At 42.4% G+C, this 19,941-nt stretch overlaps 1 protein-coding gene across 1 annotated transcript in view; it reads left to right on the plus strand.

Moving 5' to 3' along the window:
* Nucleotides 1-19,941, plus strand: part of ADAM12 (ADAM metallopeptidase domain 12) — a 321,053-nt gene that overhangs the window by 283,926 nt on the left and 17,186 nt on the right. The window contains exons 18-22 of the mRNA XM_017858613.1: nt 2,785-2,862; nt 5,711-5,819; nt 9,381-9,516; nt 10,152-10,260; nt 12,176-12,355. Of these exons, the coding sequence (XP_017714102.1) occupies nt 2,785-2,862; nt 5,711-5,819; nt 9,381-9,516; nt 10,152-10,260; nt 12,176-12,355 (612 nt within the window). The remainder of the gene's footprint in view (nt 1-2,784; nt 2,863-5,710; nt 5,820-9,380; nt 9,517-10,151; nt 10,261-12,175; nt 12,356-19,941) is intronic.

Consider the following 19,941-nt stretch of genomic DNA (forward strand, 5'->3'; position numbering starts at 1 on the left):
GCGCCTGTAGTCCCAGCTACACGGGAGGCTGAGGCAGGAGAATGGCGTAAACCCGGGAGGTGGAGCTTGCAGTGAGCTGAGATCCGGCCACTGTACTCCAGCCTGGGCGACAGAGCGAGACTCCGTCTCAAAAAAAGGAAAAAAAAGAAAGAAAAAACAAAGAAAGTGAAACTTTTTTTTTTTGAAAGAAAAAAAGAATTTGAGATTTTCATGCTCTGCCATACTGATTTTTTTTTCACCAAACTTTCTCATCAGACTAAATGACAGCAAGCTAATACAGTGTTTTAGGGAAAGGATGAAACAACCCCCAAATGCTTTTTAGACTCTATATTCAACAGGATCTTGAAATCACTCACTAACATGAGGTCACACAGGGAAGAAAAGACAGAGGCAGAGACAGAATCCTGAGGACAGGTGCTGCCTCCACTCTCCTGTCTTTGCCCCCACACACCCTGAGCCACAAATGCTTTTTCCTTGAGAAATAGGATAGTACGTGAATCTTCTCATACATTCTGAATGTCTCCTTACCTACATTTGTTCGTATTCAAGCCTTGACATTAAAATGACATCTGATTTTTTTTTAGGCTCAAATCATATTTTGTCTTTTAATTTTTAGATTTAGGGGTACATGTGCAGGTTTGTTATATAGGTAAACTTGTGTCATGGGGGCTTGTGGTACAGATTACTTCATCACCCAGATACTAAGCCTAGTAACCATTCGTGATTTTTCCTGATCCTCTCCCTCATTCACCCTCTGCTCTCTGATAGGCCCAGTGTGTGCTGTGCCCCTCTATGTGTCTATGTGTTCTCATCATTTAGCTCCTACTTATAAGTGAGAACATGTAGTGGTTAGTTTTCTGTTCCTGAATTAATCTGCTTAGGAAGATAGCCTCCAGCTCCATCCATGTTCCTACAAAGGACATGATCTCATTCTTTTTTATGGCTGCATAGTATTCCATGGAGTATATGTACCATATTTTCTTTATCCATTCTATCATTGATGGACATTTAGGTTGAGTCCATGTCTTTGCTATTGTGAATAGTGCTGCAATGAACATATGAGTTCATGTGTCTTTATGATAGAATGATTTCTATTTCTTTGGGTATTACCCAGTAATGGGTTGGCTGGGTCACATGGTAATTTCTGCTTTTAGGTCTTTGGGGAATCACTACACTGTTTTCCACAATGGTTGAACTAATTTACACTCCGCCAGCAGTATATAAGTGTTCCTTTTTCTCCACAGCCTCACCAGCATATGTTGTTTTTTGACTTTTTAATAACAGCCGTTCTGACTGACACCTTTTTTTTTGAAACTAGCCTGAACAGCCAGGGCCAGGTGCATCTGGACATTCCAATTCCAAGGGCTCAATGTATCATCAAATTTGTTTTCCATGTTCAAGATGAAATGTGCTTTGACCTCAGAACCTTGGTTCTCTGATGGCTCAGGGAGCAGCAGTGATTCCCATGAGGGTCCTGCTGTGTTCACTGTCATCCGGGACAGGTGCTTTTATCAGCTGGAATGTGACCATTCCCTCGGCCAGAATTCGCACCCACATAGTGGGAATCCCCTCAGTGCTGCTTGGGCCAGCACTTCTCCCAAAGGGTATGCCTCTTGCCTTATATGACCTGTTGGGGTCGGATGGTGACCTCCTCCGAAGGAAGGTTCTACTTGATTAAAAATTATTCTGCCATTTGAACATTAGATTCTTCTTCATTTGACTCCACTGATTTGTAAAATCTTATAGGAGATAAAGGGCTGCATCCCTTGAGTCTGGAGTATATTATGCACCTTTGAAATGAGGCTGAACTCTTTCAGCTGGCACAGTATCATTTAGCAAATGCTTGCCACTGCAACAGCTTGATAAACTCAAGAAGCAGTCTGTTTTCCACTTTTCACTGCTGAGCCTCATTACTGATGGTTTCTGTCATTGATGATGTTACTTGTCAGTCAGTACCTGGAAAAAGTTCCCATATTTCAATCTCTCCCTTCAAAGACTCTTCAACCCTGGATTTTTGGAGTCTCTGTCTATGTGTATCCAGGTCCTAGGATAAGGAGTAATCTGTCTCGCCCTCTCCTACATCTTTTTTTTTTTTTTTTTTTTTTTGGAGACGGAATCTCTCTCTCTCACCAGACTCGAGTGCAGTAGCACGATCTTGGCTCACTGCAACCTCCAGCTCCCCGGTTCAAGCGATTCTCCTGCCTCAGCCTCCTGAGAAGCTGGAATTACAGACACGTGCCACCACACCCAGCTAATGTTTGTATTTTCAGTAGAGACGGTGTGTCACCATTTTTTCCAGGAGAGTCTCGATCTCCTGACCTCGTGATCTGCCTGCCTCGGCCTCCCAAAGTGCTGGGATTATAGGCATGAGCCACCGTGTCCAGCCTCGCCCTCTCCTGTATCTTTTAATGGAAGAAAAAAATGCTGCAATACATAGATTTCATTACAAGCTCCAAACAAAACTCATAGGAAAATCAGTTATAATTGTAGGATCAACTGAAAGTTATATTAAAAGCCATAAAGTGCAAAATAATTTCATAGTGTTCACATTGAACTTAGTCTCAAAATGTGCTGAGTTTGGAGGAGTCAGCAATAAGATCCGTGCCTGAGTCCAGTGTAAAATGTATTGTTTTGCTGCATCCGTATTAACTGAGACAAGGTTGGGTCTTCTCCAAGCTTTCTTTTGCTTGCTTTTTGTTTGAATACATGTATGTGTGTATGCTGGGGCAGGGGAGGGGATTGGAGAAATATTAAGATATTTGCTGTGTTTTCTTCCTCCTACAGATCTGCCTGAATCGTCGATGTCAAAACATTAGTGTCTTTGGGGTTCATGAGTGTACAGTGCAGTGCCATGGCAGAGGGGTGAGTAGCCAGCCCATAATAAGTAATAAATCATTCCTTTGTAAAAGGTTTTGCAATCCATAGCATTTTCTAAATAGAGCAGTTAGTGTCTTTGCAATATTTTCTTCTAAAGACATTCATTTCCTTTAACCTTTTCATTGTGACTTTTATTTAACAAAGAACATAAGATTGAGCCATAATTACCTTTTAAATTAACATTCTATGATTTAAAAAAAGATTTTTGTTGTTCAAAGTAATTTGAAAACCAGCCTTCCTTCATGAAGAGTTTCACATTAACATTTCAAACTGCACTGTTCCTCTTCTACCAACATTCAGAACCAGTGTCTGAACTGAAATACTTCCAAGAGGAATTAAAGCAAGGACAACAGACCATATTCAACACATGTTCCTGAAATCACACACGATGGGTTTCAACTAAAGAAGGCTGTTATTTTAGTTCAGAGAGCCTTTAGGGTAGAAGAGAACTCTAATTGCTTAAAACATAATTTATTTTTCTTGATGGGCTTAATTCTTTCCAATGGAATCATATTAGTCTTGATTAACCACACCAGAGGTTCATTTGTTTTCCTGAAACCTTTTCTACAGAAATCAGGCTCCAAATTCTTTATTTTAAAACGTGTAGACACTTGCCAATGATTCTTACACAGAATTATGGGGTGCAGGGGGGAGGGGGTTATAAATTACCATTGTGCCAGAACCATAAAGATCACAGTGTCACCTCAGATGGTTGTGTTGACGGTAAGGTTAGCTAACTCCCAATATAGAATGGAATCTTCTTATGTCTTCATTGGATCATAGATTATTTTCTGATGGCTGTTAAGAGATGATCAAGTCTAGTCCTATTATTTTACTGAAGAAGCCAAGCCCTGAGCTGGGGGGATGGTGTGCCCAAGGTAATATGGCCGGCAAGCCGCAAACTGGTTGAGGACCCTGGACCACGCCCTTTCCAATACCCCTGGGCCTCATCCACACATGGGAGAGGAGAGGTCCCCATTTCCTGGGTAGGTGGAGCAGCTGGCCATGCCTTGCTGAAGGGTAGCTTGGCCACAGTCCCACCCTAATAAGAGCAGGCTCCTGGCAGCACCTTCACATGGGTTTTAAAACAAGGCACGTGACCACGAGTTACTGAGAGAAGCCATGAGGGGCAGGCATGAATCTAGGGCTAGTACATCCACAGCAGCATCTTTGAGGGGACAGGCAAGACACTTATATTTGGCATAGGCTCTGCCACATGCCAACTAATTCTACTCAATTTCTGCTTTATAGCAGTCTACTTTCTAACTCATTAAAGCCTATCCTGACAGTCGGCCTTCTTATCTGAAGCAATGGGGGTAGGTGGTTGATTCATCAAAACAAGTCAGTTGAGGCAGGGAAGCATTACATGGGAGATGTATACTCCACACATTTTATTTTGCCTTGAAATAAAAGTGTATATCTGGCAGCCATATTTTGATGGAGAGCTGAGGCCTTTAGGACTGATTTACTGAATGTCATTGTGCATTGACTTCCTGATATAAACCACCCAAAAATGCATCATCAACAACTTCTAGTTCGTTTCTTTAAGTGGAGGGGGACCTTAGACACTCAACAGCATCCAAGAACAGCCTCCCGCTTGTACCCTGCCACTCTTCCCAACCATTGTGCAGTTGTCCCACTCATTCCTAATTTTTCAGAAACTCTTTTAGTGATTTGTCTTTTTTAAACCAGTGTTCCCAAAGGATTCAACCTAATATTTTTTTTAACTTTTTTTTTCTTTATAAAGACAGTGTTTCACCATGTTGGCAAGGCTGGTCTCGAACTCCTGGCCTCAAGTGATCTACCCACCTCAGCCTCCCACTTGCTGGGATTACAGGCATGAGTCACTGTGACTGGACTTGACAACCTAATTTTCATAGAAAAATATTAAATATATATCATCTTCATGGTAATATTCCATTGGATCATGTACTTTCAGTTAGTTACATCTGGCACAATAACGAGTCCAACCAGCATGGACAGGCTTGGGAGTAGCCACCATTGGTAGCCCTTGGTAACCAGGTGGGCAGGGGCTGCTGGCCCCTCCATGGAATGCTCTGGACTATGAGCTGGGCCCACCGAGGGTGAAGCACAGCCTCCTCGGGCTTTCTTGGTCTCCCTTTCTTGCCATGCCAGAACCATTCTCTTATTTCACAAGGAAAAGAATCCACTGTTGGATTCGCACCCTGGTGCATGGCTGGGAGCCAGGAAACAGCCACTGGGAAACTCCGTAAGAAGGAGGCGGGCATTGCAGGGGACAGGCTTCAGGAAGTATTAGTGGAAATCCCATGCACCCTGCTAGGCTCAGGAAATGGGGGGCCTGCCTCGGACCCCTGCCTGGCACAGGACCCAGCAGTCACCAACCTCTCTGAGCCTTCTATCGGAGGGAGACAGGGATGTGCCAAGCATCTGTCAGGTCCCATGGTGCCCCAGGGCTTTGGGTCTGTAGCCCCAAAGCATGGTCCCTCCTCACTGCTGAGGACCATGAGGTCTTCTCCTTGTGGTCAGACAGTGAGTTTTCTGGATTCATAAAGGAAGATGGAGAGATAGAGAAGGAAGTGAGATGGGTAGGGGAAGCAAGCTGATGAACCCATATACTCTTCATCACTCTCTTAACAGCCACTAACAGGCAGATGATGAGTCTTTGCAGCCTTAGGTCTGGTCGCACCTGTGTGGTGTGTAGTGCCAGGTTTGGGCTCATTTGCACCTTGGCATGTGCTGAGTCTGGCTGTGTCACTGTTGCGGGGGCTCTGACCATGGCCCCCGTGCTCCTGTGGTGATGTACAGAGCGGCGTATGCCCTAATCCCACGTCCCTACCCTCTGCCCTGAAAGGTGTGCAACAACAGGAAGAACTGCCACTGCGAGGCCCACTGGGCACCTCCCTTCTGTGACAAGTTTGGCTTTGGAGGAAGCACAGACAGCGGCCCCATCCGGCAAGCAGGTCAGTGAGGCCCCTGCATCCTGGCGGGAGGAGGCTGAGCACCTGGAGGCAGATGGGCTCGCCAGCTGTCAGTGTGGGTGCAGGTAGAGCCAACAAGAAAGGTAGACCCCCATGTGGGTCTGCACAGCCTAGGGTCTCCCACAGTTTCCAGATGCCGCTCTCATCCCTGCCCGATCTCCGAGGCTCCTTGCTCTCTGCTTTGACTGAGTGGCTGAATTTGCCAGTTCCTTAGCCTGCGACACTTTTCTTAGCTAAGGTCATTTCTATAGTGAACTGCTGAATGGGTATGAATTTCATCACTGTATCAAAGGACTTTGTAAAAGCCAGCATCTGTGTGGTAGGGTGAAAAGGTGTGAAGTTTACTGCCTTTTAAAAATCTTACTGGAAAGACACCCACCTCTTAGTAAAGGTGACAGTCACAGCAGCAGTGGGAGTCATTGCAACAGCTTCTGCATATGGAACGGTGTGTGCAGGTGCTATGTGGTACATTTTATGCGCATGATGTCATCCGCTCCTTATACAACTCTGAAGAAGGTGGTATGATTCTTTTTTCACATACATAGGATCTGAGGCTCAGGGAAGTTAAGTATTTTGCCTAATGTGATCTCGCTAAGATTTAGACACAGGTCTGCCTGTCCCCCAAGCAGCTCTTAGTAGCAGCTGTGCTTGAACTCACGGCCATTTCTCCTCAGATGACCTTTAGAAATGGTGTCCTGGTGTGGTGCTGTTTCCTCTGAGTTCTTACTGGGCAATTCAGGGGCAAGTCTGAATGATGTCCCTTTTGGAGGGAAAGAAGCAAGGCAGGAAGCTGCAGAGCTCCAACAGGGAGCATGGCCAGGGCCAGGTGCCCGTGGGATCGCAGGAGCATGCGTCTTCTGTCTCACTGACACTCATCTGAGCCCTCCCATGACATGGGAGACTGTGACCAGTGCTGCTGCAGAGGAGGTCACGCATCCCCAAGGCCTCCTGTGACTGGCAGCATTGACTTTGTGGCTTTGCCATCGTTTCCATGACAACAGACACAACACAGTTCTCAGGGCTCAGGAGGGGAAGTCCAGCCTACCAGGCACATCTGCAGAAACAGCGTGAGGAAGGGCAGTGAGTTCCTGGTTGAGCTTCTGCTAAAACGTGGACGTGCTTCAATGCTACCCCTGAGAGAGCACCAGGTTACCACTCTAGCAGGTCCCAGCTCTGCAACAAGGAGGAAAAGGACTCAAAAGTCTGGCCTTTCACTGAGCCTCCACAGCAGTGGGGAAGAAGCAAGGGTTGGGCCCAGTGTCCCCTTTCCCCAATGACATCTCAGCCTTGACAGCCCTGATGACTGGTCTCTGGCTGAAAATGCTCTAACATGGCTTTTAGCATTTATTATATGAAAACAGCAGGATTTTAGTTTTTAATTTATCAGAGACCCTGCCACCCATTCCGTCTCCATCCAAGCAAACTGAATGGCACTGAAACAAACGGGAGACGAAGGTAGGAGAAAGGGTGGCAAGCTCTGTGGCTCTTTGGCACAGACGTGCGTGACCAGCAGTACTCAGGTTTGAGGGTTTGCAAAAAGCCAGGGAACCCACAGAGTCACCAACCCTTCATTTAACAAATAAGAATGTTAAAAGTGAAAACAACGGAAGAGCCCAACTCCATCCCCTGTGGCCATTATTGCATAAAAGAGAGTGCGTTTGAAATATCCCTGCCTCCACCCCGTGCATACATATACAGAACCAAGCATGGCTCGCTGCTCCTTGGCCTGGCCACGGCTCAGAGGCTCATTAAACAAGTACTCATTTGTCTGCCACGTGCCAGCCACTCTCCTGGGTCCTGGAGAGACTTTAAGCAAGTATGACATGGCATGATAAGTGGGGGGTACGACTGCAGGGCGAGAGGGCATCATGGGAGGGGAGCAACCCTCACGGAGCAGCAGGGTATTGTCAGGAGGGCTCCTGGGGACCCTCATTTGTTGAGGTCTGAAGGGGGCGAGGGAAACGTGCCTTCTGAAACAGAGATAGCTGACTGTGCAAAGATCTAGAGTGTGGACTGGGCTGGGCTCAGATCTAGAGTGTGGACTGGGCCAACAGGAGGAGACACAGGACACGGTGTTCATGCTGGTCATGCAGAAGAGGGAGATGGAGTCACTCACAGCCCGAGCCTCTGGCTTGAACAACCCTGGGGGATGCAGCAGGTTCAGTGTGTGGGCCCTGTAAATGTTCAGTCTCATAGAGTGATGTATTGAAGACTTATGGATTCACTTTATGGAACTAGAAATTATAGTTCAAGAATTTTGCTGCTCACTTTTTAAATTAGCTTTGTTATGAGACACCAGAACTCTAGCCAGAGCCCCGTGATCACTGCTAAGGCTCTGAAAAGAGGGACATTTTGGCCAGGAAACCAGAAGCAATACTTTTCCAGTAACACTAACAAGTGAGTCAAGACTGTCATCTGTTGGCTGTCTTGCTTAGGCTAAGACACATCCCTGATAGGCCTTGTTAGTGGGAGATGAGGTCCAGAAACTGAGAGGGTGTGAAAGACATTCTTTCCCTGGAGTAGGAGCTGCTGCTGCAGTGGTCCACAGCCAGCTGAGGGTCCAGGTGGGAGGCAGGGCTGAGGAGAGCCCAGGTAACTGCAGTCACCTTTGCGGCGATCACCAGCAGCCTGAAAGGACTGTTGCGCACTTACCTAATGTGAAGTACACCCTGATCCTTGCTGGTGGGAAGACAAATGAATCAAGATCCCTGTCCTCTGAAAATTCACAGCCTGGTTGAAATCACAAGTAGACCTCCTCTAAGTCTGAGCATTTCGAGTCCTTCCCAGCCTCTGACCATAGCTGCTGTAAGAAACCAATCTGATGGTTTGATTTTTTCCTTCCTTTCCCTACCCTTGAGGAGGCTCTTAACTGTAATAAACAAAATGGCAGCAGGTCAGAGAAAAGATGTTTTCATAGAGAAAACAGCTTCCTCCCAGAAAAAGGGTTTCCCCACAAAGGCTGTGTTTGTAAGTCCCCAACATAACAAAGCAACACCCATGGGTGTTTCATTTAAATGAGTTTTCTTTTTTCACTATCTACTTTGAGACGTCCAGCAAGAAAGCATCTCATTTTTTAAAAACATGAAAAAAGAGAAAGCAGAACCCAAAACTACAGACTGAGTAAAGAAAGGCACTTTGAGGTGGCAAATCTGTGCTGAGGGCTGGAAACATTTGAGCCTGGGGATAGCTGTGATTCCAGTGAGGTTTCGGGGATGGCTCCCTGCTACCTTCTGTGGCTACCATGGTCCACTGTGCCATTGTCACACCTCAGGGAGTCTGGGTGGTCCAGGCCATCGCCCCAACTACCCAACTATATATTCCTGTTTGGCAAGTTCTAGAGGTGTCAGAAATGAAGAGGGGTAACATAGATTGAACCTCAAACATGATCTTTGAAGTAAGAGAGTTTATTAGGACATCACTCAAGGGTTTACTCTCTTCATTTCTGTTGTTTCAGAGTTCACTTTGCCCTAAGTGTCAACTTGATACCTCCCATATTTCATTGTAACTGCCTCCTTCCGTGAGCCCCAATGTGTTTTGTTTCAGATAACCAAGGTTTAACCATAGGAATTCTGGTGACCATTCTGTGTCTTCTTGCTGCTGGATTGGTGGTTTATCTCAAAAGGAAGACCTTGATACGACTGTTGTTTACAAATAAGAAGACCACCATTGAAAAACTAAGGTACCTTGGGTTTAGGTTGTTCAAGAAACGGTGGCTCAGAAAATGTACAGCAAACTGCTTCTCACTTCATTCTTTTTTTTTTTTTTTTTTTAGCAAAGGTCAGATTTTCTGGATCATAAACTTGGGACTTGGTTCTTTTTTGGGGGGGTTTCTTGTTTAAAATTTCTGCCAGATCAGCTACCTCCTTTACTTCCCTTCAAACAACAATGTGCTGCTTATTACATAAGCTAGCAGAGTGTCAGGGAATTCCACTGATGTGTTTTCTCCCACCCTTATGTTAGTAATTTTTATACAACATGGAGACATTGAAATATTTTCATCAGATGGGGTAGCTTTTGATCCAAATATATTCAAAGACATTATCGCTGAAATGCCAGCTTCATACAAATCATCTTCCAGGTGTCACTACACTGCATTTCCATGGACTGCAAGAACTAATTTGACAAAATAGAGGTTTTGAGGGAAAAATTAGTATTTATATTTTAATCTCCTAAGAGTGTTAGGTAATTTTTCCTTTGCATGTCTAGCACACTAAGTAAACTATCTTTTGAGTGCCACCATGAGCAAAGTGTAAAAATTCAAGTCAGTGAGAAGGGGAAACATGCTTGGTCAGCAGGTGTGGGATTCTGTTGCAGGTGTGTGCGCCCTTCCCGGCCACCCCGTGGCTCCCAACCCTGTCAGGCTCACCTCGGCCACCTCGGAAAAGGCCTGATGAGGAAGCCTCCAGATTCCTACCCACCAAAGGTGAGTCTTGAATAGATGTGAGTGCTCAGGGCACACATGCAGACATGAGGTTTTCAATACAAGATTGAATAAGAATGGGATCCTAGAGGAACTGCCTATGAAGTGCTGAGTCTGCATTGCCAGATCAACAGGCTCTGAGGGAGGGTCTCTGAGATGATCTGGGGAGGCCCCATGGTGCCCCCATGGAAGCCCACCTAGATCCTGTTGGCACAGTCAGTGTCCCCTGCATGATATGGTGCAGCATATTGTCAGCTGTGATCCCTCCAGTCACCCAGAGCAGCCACATTTCTGGGGCCCCACTGGGTCTGAAGCCCAAACTGGCTCCTGATACTGGCCCCCAACGCCATCCCCACCATGGTTTCCAAATGCCACCACTTGGCTTTAGGTGAGCTGCTTTAGCCCACTGTTACTCTTAAAATATTTTTAAAAGTTACACGGAGCTCTCAGAATTGACCATTTTGCTCCAGCCCTGAGCTGAGGAAGCCCTGTCCACCCTGTGGTTTCAGAGAACTGGATCCTTAACCCAGAGTATCTCATAGCTCCCTGCTGTCTCTTAACCCTCTTGCTACCCTGGTGAATTACAGCTAGAGTTCATTCTAATAGTTTTTCCCCACCGAGTTTTTCTGATGTACCCACAAGAATTCTTGAATATTGAACTTATTCAACAAGAGTCCAAATTATAACAGTGAACAAGATTGGTGTCAAAAAAATGAGAAGCGATTGAAAAATCATTGCTGCATATTTAGTAGGCAAGAAACTGTTTTAACTCCCTTGATCCAAAAAGCATAGAGGGTGGGCCACCAAGGAGGAGTCTCCTGTTCCCAATAAGCTTTACCCCTGCTCATCCCCAAAGCTGGAACCGTAAGTGAGAATGGCTTTGTGTGGTAGCCGAAAGCACATCTTTATTTTTTTAAAAAAAAGGAAAACGCAGCAGCTCCCTATTAAAAAAAAAAAAAAGCACAGCCTTATTTTTGAGAGCCCCAAACTGGAAACGACCCAAATATCCATCAACCAGTAAAAGGATAAACAAACAATGGTATGTTTGCACAAAGGAATGAACCACTGATGTATACAATATTGTGGATGAATCTCTAGATAATTATTCTGAGGAAAAGAAGAAAAGCCAGAGTGCATACTCTGTGATCCCACATATATGCAGTTCTGACAAATGCAAACTGATAGTGCCAGAAAGCAGACTGATGATTGGAGGGAGAGTGAAGGGAGAAGGATGACAAGGAAACTCTCTGGGGTGATGGACACATTCATTTGTCCACTTGTTTGTTGTGAGGGTTTCATGGGTGTGTAAACATGTCAAAAATGACCAAGTTGTATACATTGTCAATTATACCTCAATTAAGCTGTTTTTAGAAAGAGAGGAAGGAAGAGGTGGAAGCCTGAAGTCTAAGAGCCCCTACAGCACCTGTTCTAAGAACAAGGGTTACCATGTGGGAGAACGTCTCCAACTCCAAGCCCCGACTTCAGCCATGGCCTCCTGAAGCCACAACTCTCCTTTCCTCAGTGGCTTTCTCAGTTCTCATTGAGCCTTGTACACATTAAGCTGTGTCTTGTTTTCATCTCTCTTTTGTAACTTCCCTAAGATCTCGGTCCGTGTCTTTATACTTGGTACTTATTCAAGTGCTTTGCACCTATTTGTTAATTAAACCATTTTTAAAAATCTAAACAAAAATCGATCCTTCTATTCCAGATTTGGTGGGATGGAGGCAGGTGATGCTTCTGTTTGAATTTTGAAGTTTAAATAAATAATAGTTTCCCTCTTGTGTACATCCTTGATTTCTTTCCTTTACTCCACCTTGGCCTTCAGCTATAACGGATGAGTTGGCACTGCATTTTCCTTAAGGAATTACTGATATTTTTGAAACCCGCTATAGCATGGCTTTTTACTTTGACTGTGCAGGACAATCCCAGGAGATTGCTACAGTGTCCGAATGTTGACATCAGCAGACCCCTCAATGGCCTGAATGTCCCTCAGCCCCAGTCAACTCAGCGAGTGCTTCCTCCCCTCCACCGGGCTCCGCGTGCACCCAGCGTCCCTGCCAGACCCCTGCCAGTCAACCCTGCACTTAGGCAGGCCCAGGTATGCTTTGAGTACTAACATGATAGGATGTAGTTCAAATCCAGATTCTGCTACTTGTTGATGTGTAAGCTTAGACAAGTTGCTTAACTTCTTGGTGCCTCTATAATATGGAGATAATTGAGCTACTCAGATGGTTAAATGAGATAATCCACATAAAGCAGTTAGTTTGATGCCTGGAGTATAATAAGGGTGTCATATATTTTAATTACTAGTTGTAATGTGTTAAGTATTTGAATAGTTAGACCACTCATGCAACTAAACTATGACACTTTTGAGAATTGCAGGGGGACTAGTAATAATTAGGCCTGGACAGTAAAATAGAGACAGGCAATCTAAGACAGATGGTCACCCTAAGAACCATCAGTTATACTTTCTCATCATTTTATTTCAAATTTACAAGAATTATACCACCTATTGAGTGTCTCTGCACCAAAGTTAGCACTGTATTGTTTACTTTATGTATATCATCTCATTTGTATGCTATTTTTGGAAGTGACCATTTGTTTGCTGCAATAACGAATGATATTTCACAATAGAAAACTTGAAAGGAGGAGAAAACAAGCAAACAGGAGATAATCACTGGTAGTTTTTCACTGCTAATTTTTGTTTATAATTATGTATTTTAACATAATTTATTTGTACAAAGTTTTATATTCTGCTTTGTTATGCCTTAAAAATCGGTCCCATTTACAATGGCATTAAAAATCCTTAAAGATGTTATTTAACAATAACACTATGCTTGAATATAAATGTTTAAGTACTTGCCAATTATTGGGCATGTTTTGATGTCTCTAACTTTTGCTGTTATAAACAGCTCTATTATAAAGTTCTAGACAGGTAAATCTTGGACCTCTTTATTCCCCTAGGAGAGATTCTTAAAAGTGAAATATTGGGTTGAAAGATTGTATGACCATTTTAGGCCTCATAATATAAAAGTATTTTTTCAGAACTCTTATATATGTTTGCTTTTCCCACATTATTGTTTTTCTCACCATGACTTCGCTAACACTAAATTTTAACTTTTACCAGTTTGATAAATAAAACAAAATACCTTATTTTTTTGCTGTCTAGTAGTTCTATCAGTTACTGAGAGATGTTGAACTTTCCAACTATAATTGTGTCTCCTTTGAATTCATCAGTTTTTGCTTCATGTATTTTGAAGCTTTGTTTGTGATATACACAATTAGAACTGTTGTGTCATCTTCATAAAGTGACCCTTTTATCATTATGTCATGTCTCTGTTTAGCTCTGGTAATCTTTGTTCTAAAATCTACTTCTTCATCTGATATTAGTATATCCACTCCAGTTTTATTCTGATTAGTATTAGTGTTGTCTTTTTGCAATCATGAATGGTATTTCACAATAGGAAACATCATTCATGATTGCAGCAAACAGAAATGGTTACTTCCAAAACAGCATAAAAGCAGAGTACGAATTTTTGCATCCTTTTACTTTTAACATACCTATGGAATTACATTTGAAAAGAGGTTCTTGTAGACAGCACATAGTTATATTTTTTCATCCATTTAGCCAGTCACTATCTTTTAATAGGTGTGTTTGGAACATTAATATTTAATGCAATTGTTGATATGTTTGGATTTAAGTTTACCATGTTAATATTCTGTTTGTTCTCTCTGGTTTTTGTTTCATTGTGCTTTTTCTGTGTTCCTGTAGTTTAGTTGAACACTTGTTAGTATTACATATTGATTTATCTGCATTTGAGTATATATCTTTGTATTTTTTTGTATGATTACACTAGGGCAGTTTCTCATCCTCAGTGTTTTGACATATTGTACTGAATACTCTTTGTTATGTGGGGTTTTCCTGTGCATTGTAGAATGTTTAGCAGCATCCATGGCCTCTATCAACTACATGGAAGTAACATGTGTAATCATGTCTCCAAACATTGCCAAAATGTCCTCTGAAAGGCAAAACCTCCCTTGATTGAAAACCACTGCTCTAAAGATTACAGTATATGTACTTACTTTATCATAGTTTATTAGTGTCAATATTTCATCACTTCAAGTAGAATACAGAAACTATCACCTTTTAGGTCTCTTTTCCTCCTCCTTTTATAACACAGATGTCTTAAATATTACCTTTATGTGTACTGAGAGTGACTTCAGATGTTGTAATTTTGCTTTCAGCCAAACATAATCTTTAAAAGTTGAGTCTACTATATTTACTCATATATTTACTTGTTCTGTTCTTTCTTAACTCCTAATGTTTCAACTTATTTTCTGTCTGAAAAACTTTCTTTAGCCATTTTTTAAAAGCAAATCTGTAGGTGACAAATTCTCTTCATTTTCCTTTATCTGTGAATGTATTTATTGCTGGAGGATAGTTTGGCTGGATATAGAATTCTGCGTTGACTGTTTTCTCCATTCAGTACTTTAAAAATGTTGTTCCGCTTCCTTCTGGATTCCATGGTGATGAGAAATCCCCTAAAAGTTCTACCCATAGTCTCTGTTCCAAGGAAGGGATGTGGCATGTTATTGCAAGAAGTGATGGAAAGTAGAGATCTGCCAGTCTCTCGGACATGATGCCTGATGAGAAGTGGGAGGGAGGCATAGCTTTTTTCAAGTGTTGAGCTGGAATAAGATCAGGTATGGTCAAAACAGTTCTGTATTTCTGGACTGCTCTTTCTCTAGTGTTTTGTCTCAAGATAGCAGGATTTTCCAGTTGTGGGCCTATCTTGAGCCCAGGCCAAGATACATAAAAGAACACACACACACATACAAACACACCATTGGGTAGTTCCTTGAGTTCTGAGATCCCTAACCAGCATACTTTATGTCCAGATATTTTTGTTGCACTTAGCAGGAGAAATAGGGTGAAATGTGCTTATTCCACCTTGTCCAGACCTCATTTCTTCTTGCATTTTTTTGATTACTGGCACACTTGAACTACTGGTAGTAATGGTATGCTACCAATGGTAGCATACCATGGTATCCTAATGATATGCTGGCAAACTGGCCTTTTATTAAAAAATCCTGATTTATAGCTGATTTCTCTGGTATAAAACCTCCAACTGTGGCCAGTTTCAAGCTACAACTGTGACATTACTGAATGAGGAGTAGGGAATTGGCAGTTATGAGCCAGTACCAGCCAGCTCAAGCATACCACTGCTATTCAATGTATTTGTTCTGTGAAGTGTCTTTTCCTATCCTTTGCCTATTTATTTCTGTTTGAGAGGCAGAGTTTTTCTTCTTGGTTTATAAGAGTTTCTTTTAAAAATATTTTAGCTATGTATTATAATTTTAGTTATGATTTTTTGGCATAAGAATAATTCTGGTTTTAAATATTGAATTTTTATTTTGTGAATTTTCCCATTCCTTTCATGCTTGCAAAGTCCACTCCCATTTCATTATTAGTGAAAGTCCACATATAATTTCTTCTGTTTATTGACAGTTCTTTTACATTTGTTTTTCTAATTTGTTTTAGAGTTGCAGTCATGGAAGGTGGTGAGCATGCCCTAAACTTTTCTGGCCCATCAATATTTTGTGTGTGCATTTCAGGCAGCCAAAGAGCAGGGAAGCTCCTTTCCCATGTACCCCTCATCCTGAAGCTTTTTATTTCTTTTAAGCAACTCACCTGTGTACCATGTCAAACTGGGGCCAACAGACCATGTTATCAGAGGAAGGTATTCCTACTGCTGGTGTTTTTTTCTCCACCAGCAGGGACTCTTCCAAGATTTCCTTTAAAGCAGGCCTGAAAAAGTCCTTCATTCTGTTTTATGAAACTAAGGAAATGTTACCCTTTAAACATCAATCACTGAAAACTCCACATTTCTCACTCCAGGCTGGTGTCTGTCTGGAACTTTTCCGAGACATATGATATAGATTAAGTGTGTGATTTCTCTCCCATCACACATAGGGAACAGGAATTAATTCCATGCAGGTGTGGAGAATATTTGGAGGTGACTCTTGTTTGGCAGCACAAATTGAATCCACTGACATTTTGTACTTTGGAGTTCCTTATGCCCTGCCCAGGACAACGTGACAAACACATAGCTACACAACTAATCCTGCTTCATTTGTCCAAATGTACCATCTAAGCATTCCAGAAGAAAACACTATCACAAACACCATCTTGGTCCACCTCACATTTAAATTGTAAGCTAGGTCTTTATAGAAACTATTTCATCTTCTATAAATGTTCTGCTTGACTTTTTTCAATGAAGGACAGCTGAATGAATGTACTCTCTTGTCCACAAACATACCTTTGCAATGTACCACTTTCTCCATGGTAAAAGGACCCTTGGAATTCAAGCTTCTCATCCTGACTCCCCAGTCTTGATCAAGGAAACAAACTTCTTTTCTTTTCATCCCATCAGCTGTATTAGAGGAAAAATAATTCAGTGTATTCATCTAGCTGTTCACTGCATCTTAAAGAAGGCTCTATGCATTTTCTGCAGAGATAGAGATCTTCAGTTCAGTGTTGCTGTCAAGACACAATATTTCTCCTAGTCAACAACTTATCTGTCTGTATTATATGCAACATATAATATTTTATAACACAAGACTCACCAGTCTGGCACAGTCTCTTCTAAGAAAAGGCTACCTTTGCTTAAGTTGCCATAGGAAGAGGGTGGCAGCTATTTCAAGGAGGTCCAAATTCGTTGTCCTCCTCAAACCCATATAAAAGCTGATGATGAGCTGGGGCTGTTACTGGTAAACAGCAGCTACTCCTCCACAAATACTTGGTCAGGATGCAGATGTGAGCAAAGCCAATTAATTTAAACCATGATTGTAGATCAATCAGTTGCTGGGCAGTTCACTCAGAGGTTGAGTCCAAACCTTCAAACTGTTCAACAAAATGAATTTGGCTCCAAATGGATAAGGGCATGTGCCCTTGTGACCTGTGTGGGTGTCTGATATTGAAACCTGCACTTGCAGAGTCTAGAAATCTGGGGATTAGGTCCTTGCTCATCAGAAATGCCAATTTGTAATGAGAAAAGAAAACCCATTCATCAATACGTTCTCCTAAAGAAGTAAGATGAAATACAAGAAAACTGAGTTTTATGAGAGCTTCTGTTGCTACACACAAAGCACAGGCTAATAACTGAGAATGGTGCTGGTGAGTGTCCTTCCATGCCCTTTCCCTGTGTTCCAGATCTCACCCTCCCCTAAGACCTCTCCACAGTCTTCCCTCCAGGACCCCGATCACCTGCTGCCATAGCCTGGAGTTACCAGTATGCCAGTTCTGCCCTACTTCTGAAGACACAGACTGATCTCAGGCACACCTAAGTCCAGCCTCTTGAACACAATAGATATGTAGGAAATATGCTGAATTGATGTGGACTTAAAATAGTAAAAAATCAGTTGTCACAATGTCATTCTCTGTAGAGCCATCACATTCAGTTAGTTTTAGATTAATGAAAATGAGTCCATTCCCCGTGTAAATCTAAAACACAGCTACCAAGGTCTTGGACTCTCCCTGCCACCTACCCAATACTTCCAGAAACTTTAACTGAACTTTCTTTGGCATCATATAATATACTAATTATTCATCAGACACAACCATCAAATATCTTTAAGGGTATCAGTTATCCACGGAAGCACGATCTCTTTCTGAAGAGAAAGAACTTCTCAGAATACGTTTTCAAGGGAAGTTGTTCACGTGATTACAGTATTCAAAGGGGTATTTGTTTCCCACTTATTTCTGTCACTGTAAACATGCAAATTACATAAAAAGCAGATGCCTGATATTTTAGCCTTTACATTTGTTAATAGGTAATATAGGCCTATAATTAAAAATCTCAACAGTACAAGGGTCATTCAGAAAACAGTCTCCCTCACACCTGTCACCAGTCTCCCTTCCCAGAAGCAATCATCACTGTTACTAGGCTTTTATAAAATGCAATTTAGGATACAATGAAGTGTCTCAGTTCTTCCCCCCACCCACCTCTCTGCAGGGAGAGATTATGGAAATTTTCAAACACTCAAAATTAGAGAGAAGAGTACAGTGAAACCCTATCTACCCATCACTCAACTTCAGCAACCGTCAACTTGCTATCACTCATCTTACATCCTTGTTTTGAATTCAAATGACAACACATTATATACTTACTTCTACTTTGGTTAATCCTTATTAGTTTTATACATCTGCCTCATTCTTTTCACTGGCTGCATTGTATTTGCGAAGCTATACCATGACTTCTTTCACCTGTCCCTTACAGATTCCCAGATGGGTTGTTTTCAGTCATTTGCTATGTCACACAGGCATAATCTTGCCCAAGATGGATAAATTCCCAAAAGCACAATTGCTGTGCAAAGGCCATATGCATTTAGAAATTTGATAGATTGGGTGAAGCTGCCTCTAAAGGAGTTGTTCCAGCTATTCTGTTCTCCAGCTTCTCACCAACACAGTGTGTTCAGAGGTTTTCCATCTCTTTGCCAATCGATAGGTTAAAAACAATGGTCTCCATGTTTTTCTTCATAGGAAATACTTCATAGTGAGATGAAATACCTTTTCACATGTTTAAGATTGTTTTCTTTTTCAAGAACTGCCTTTTCATCTTTGCCATTTTTAAAATTTAAGATTGGGGGGTACTGTTGTGGGAAGTCAGGGACCCCGAATGGAGGGACCTGCTGAAGCCGTGACAGAACAACATAGATTGTGAAGATTTCATGGACATTTGTTAGTTCTCCAAATTAATACTTTTATATAATTTCTCACGCCTGTCTTTACTGCAGTCTCTGAACATAAATTGTGACAATTTCATGGACATTTATCACTTCCCCAATCAATACTCTTATCATTTCCAATGCCTGTCTTTAATCTCTTAATCCCATCATCATAAGCTGAGGATGTATGTCGCCTCAGGACCCTGTGATGATTGCATTAAGTGCAGAAATTGTAAAGCATATGTGTTTGAACAATATGAAACCTGGGCACCTTGAAAAAAGAACAGGATAACAGCAATGTTCAGGGAACAAGGCAGATAACCATTAGGTCTGACTGCCTGGGAGCCAGGTAGGACAGAGCCACATTTCTCTTATTGCCAAAAACGGGTAAGAGAAATATCACTGAATTCTTTCCCCAGTAAGGAATATGAATAATTAACAGCCCTGGGAAAAGAATGCATTCTGGGGGTGTCAGAGGACTCTAAAATGGCTGCTCTGGGGGTGTCTGCCTTATGCAGTTGTAGATAAGGGATGAAACATGCCCTGGCCTCCTGCAGTGCCCCCAGGCTTGCTAGGATTAGAAAATTCCAGCCTGGCAAATTCTAGTCAGACCAGTTCTCTGCTCTTGAACCCTGATAAGATGTTTATCGACGGCAATGTGTGCACAGCAGGACATGGAACTTTATTAGTAATTCTAGTTTCACCCTGACCTCGTGATCTCACCCTGACCTTCTGCCTTGTGATCTTTTATTGCACTATGAAGCATATGATCTCTGTGACCCACATGCTATTCGTACACTCCCTCCCCTTTTAAAATTGCTAATAAAAACTTGCTGGTTCTGTGGCTCAGGGGGCATGATGGAACCTGCCGACATGTGATGTCTCCCCGGACACCCAACTTTAAAATTTCTCTCTTTTGTACTCTTTCCCTTTATTTCTCAGACCAGCCAACACTTA

Source organism: Rhinopithecus bieti, unplaced genomic scaffold (assembly GCF_001698545.2).
Source record: "Rhinopithecus bieti isolate Rb0 unplaced genomic scaffold, ASM169854v2 scaffold_42745, whole genome shotgun sequence".
NCBI classification, from domain to species: domain Eukaryota; kingdom Metazoa; phylum Chordata; class Mammalia; order Primates; family Cercopithecidae; genus Rhinopithecus; species Rhinopithecus bieti.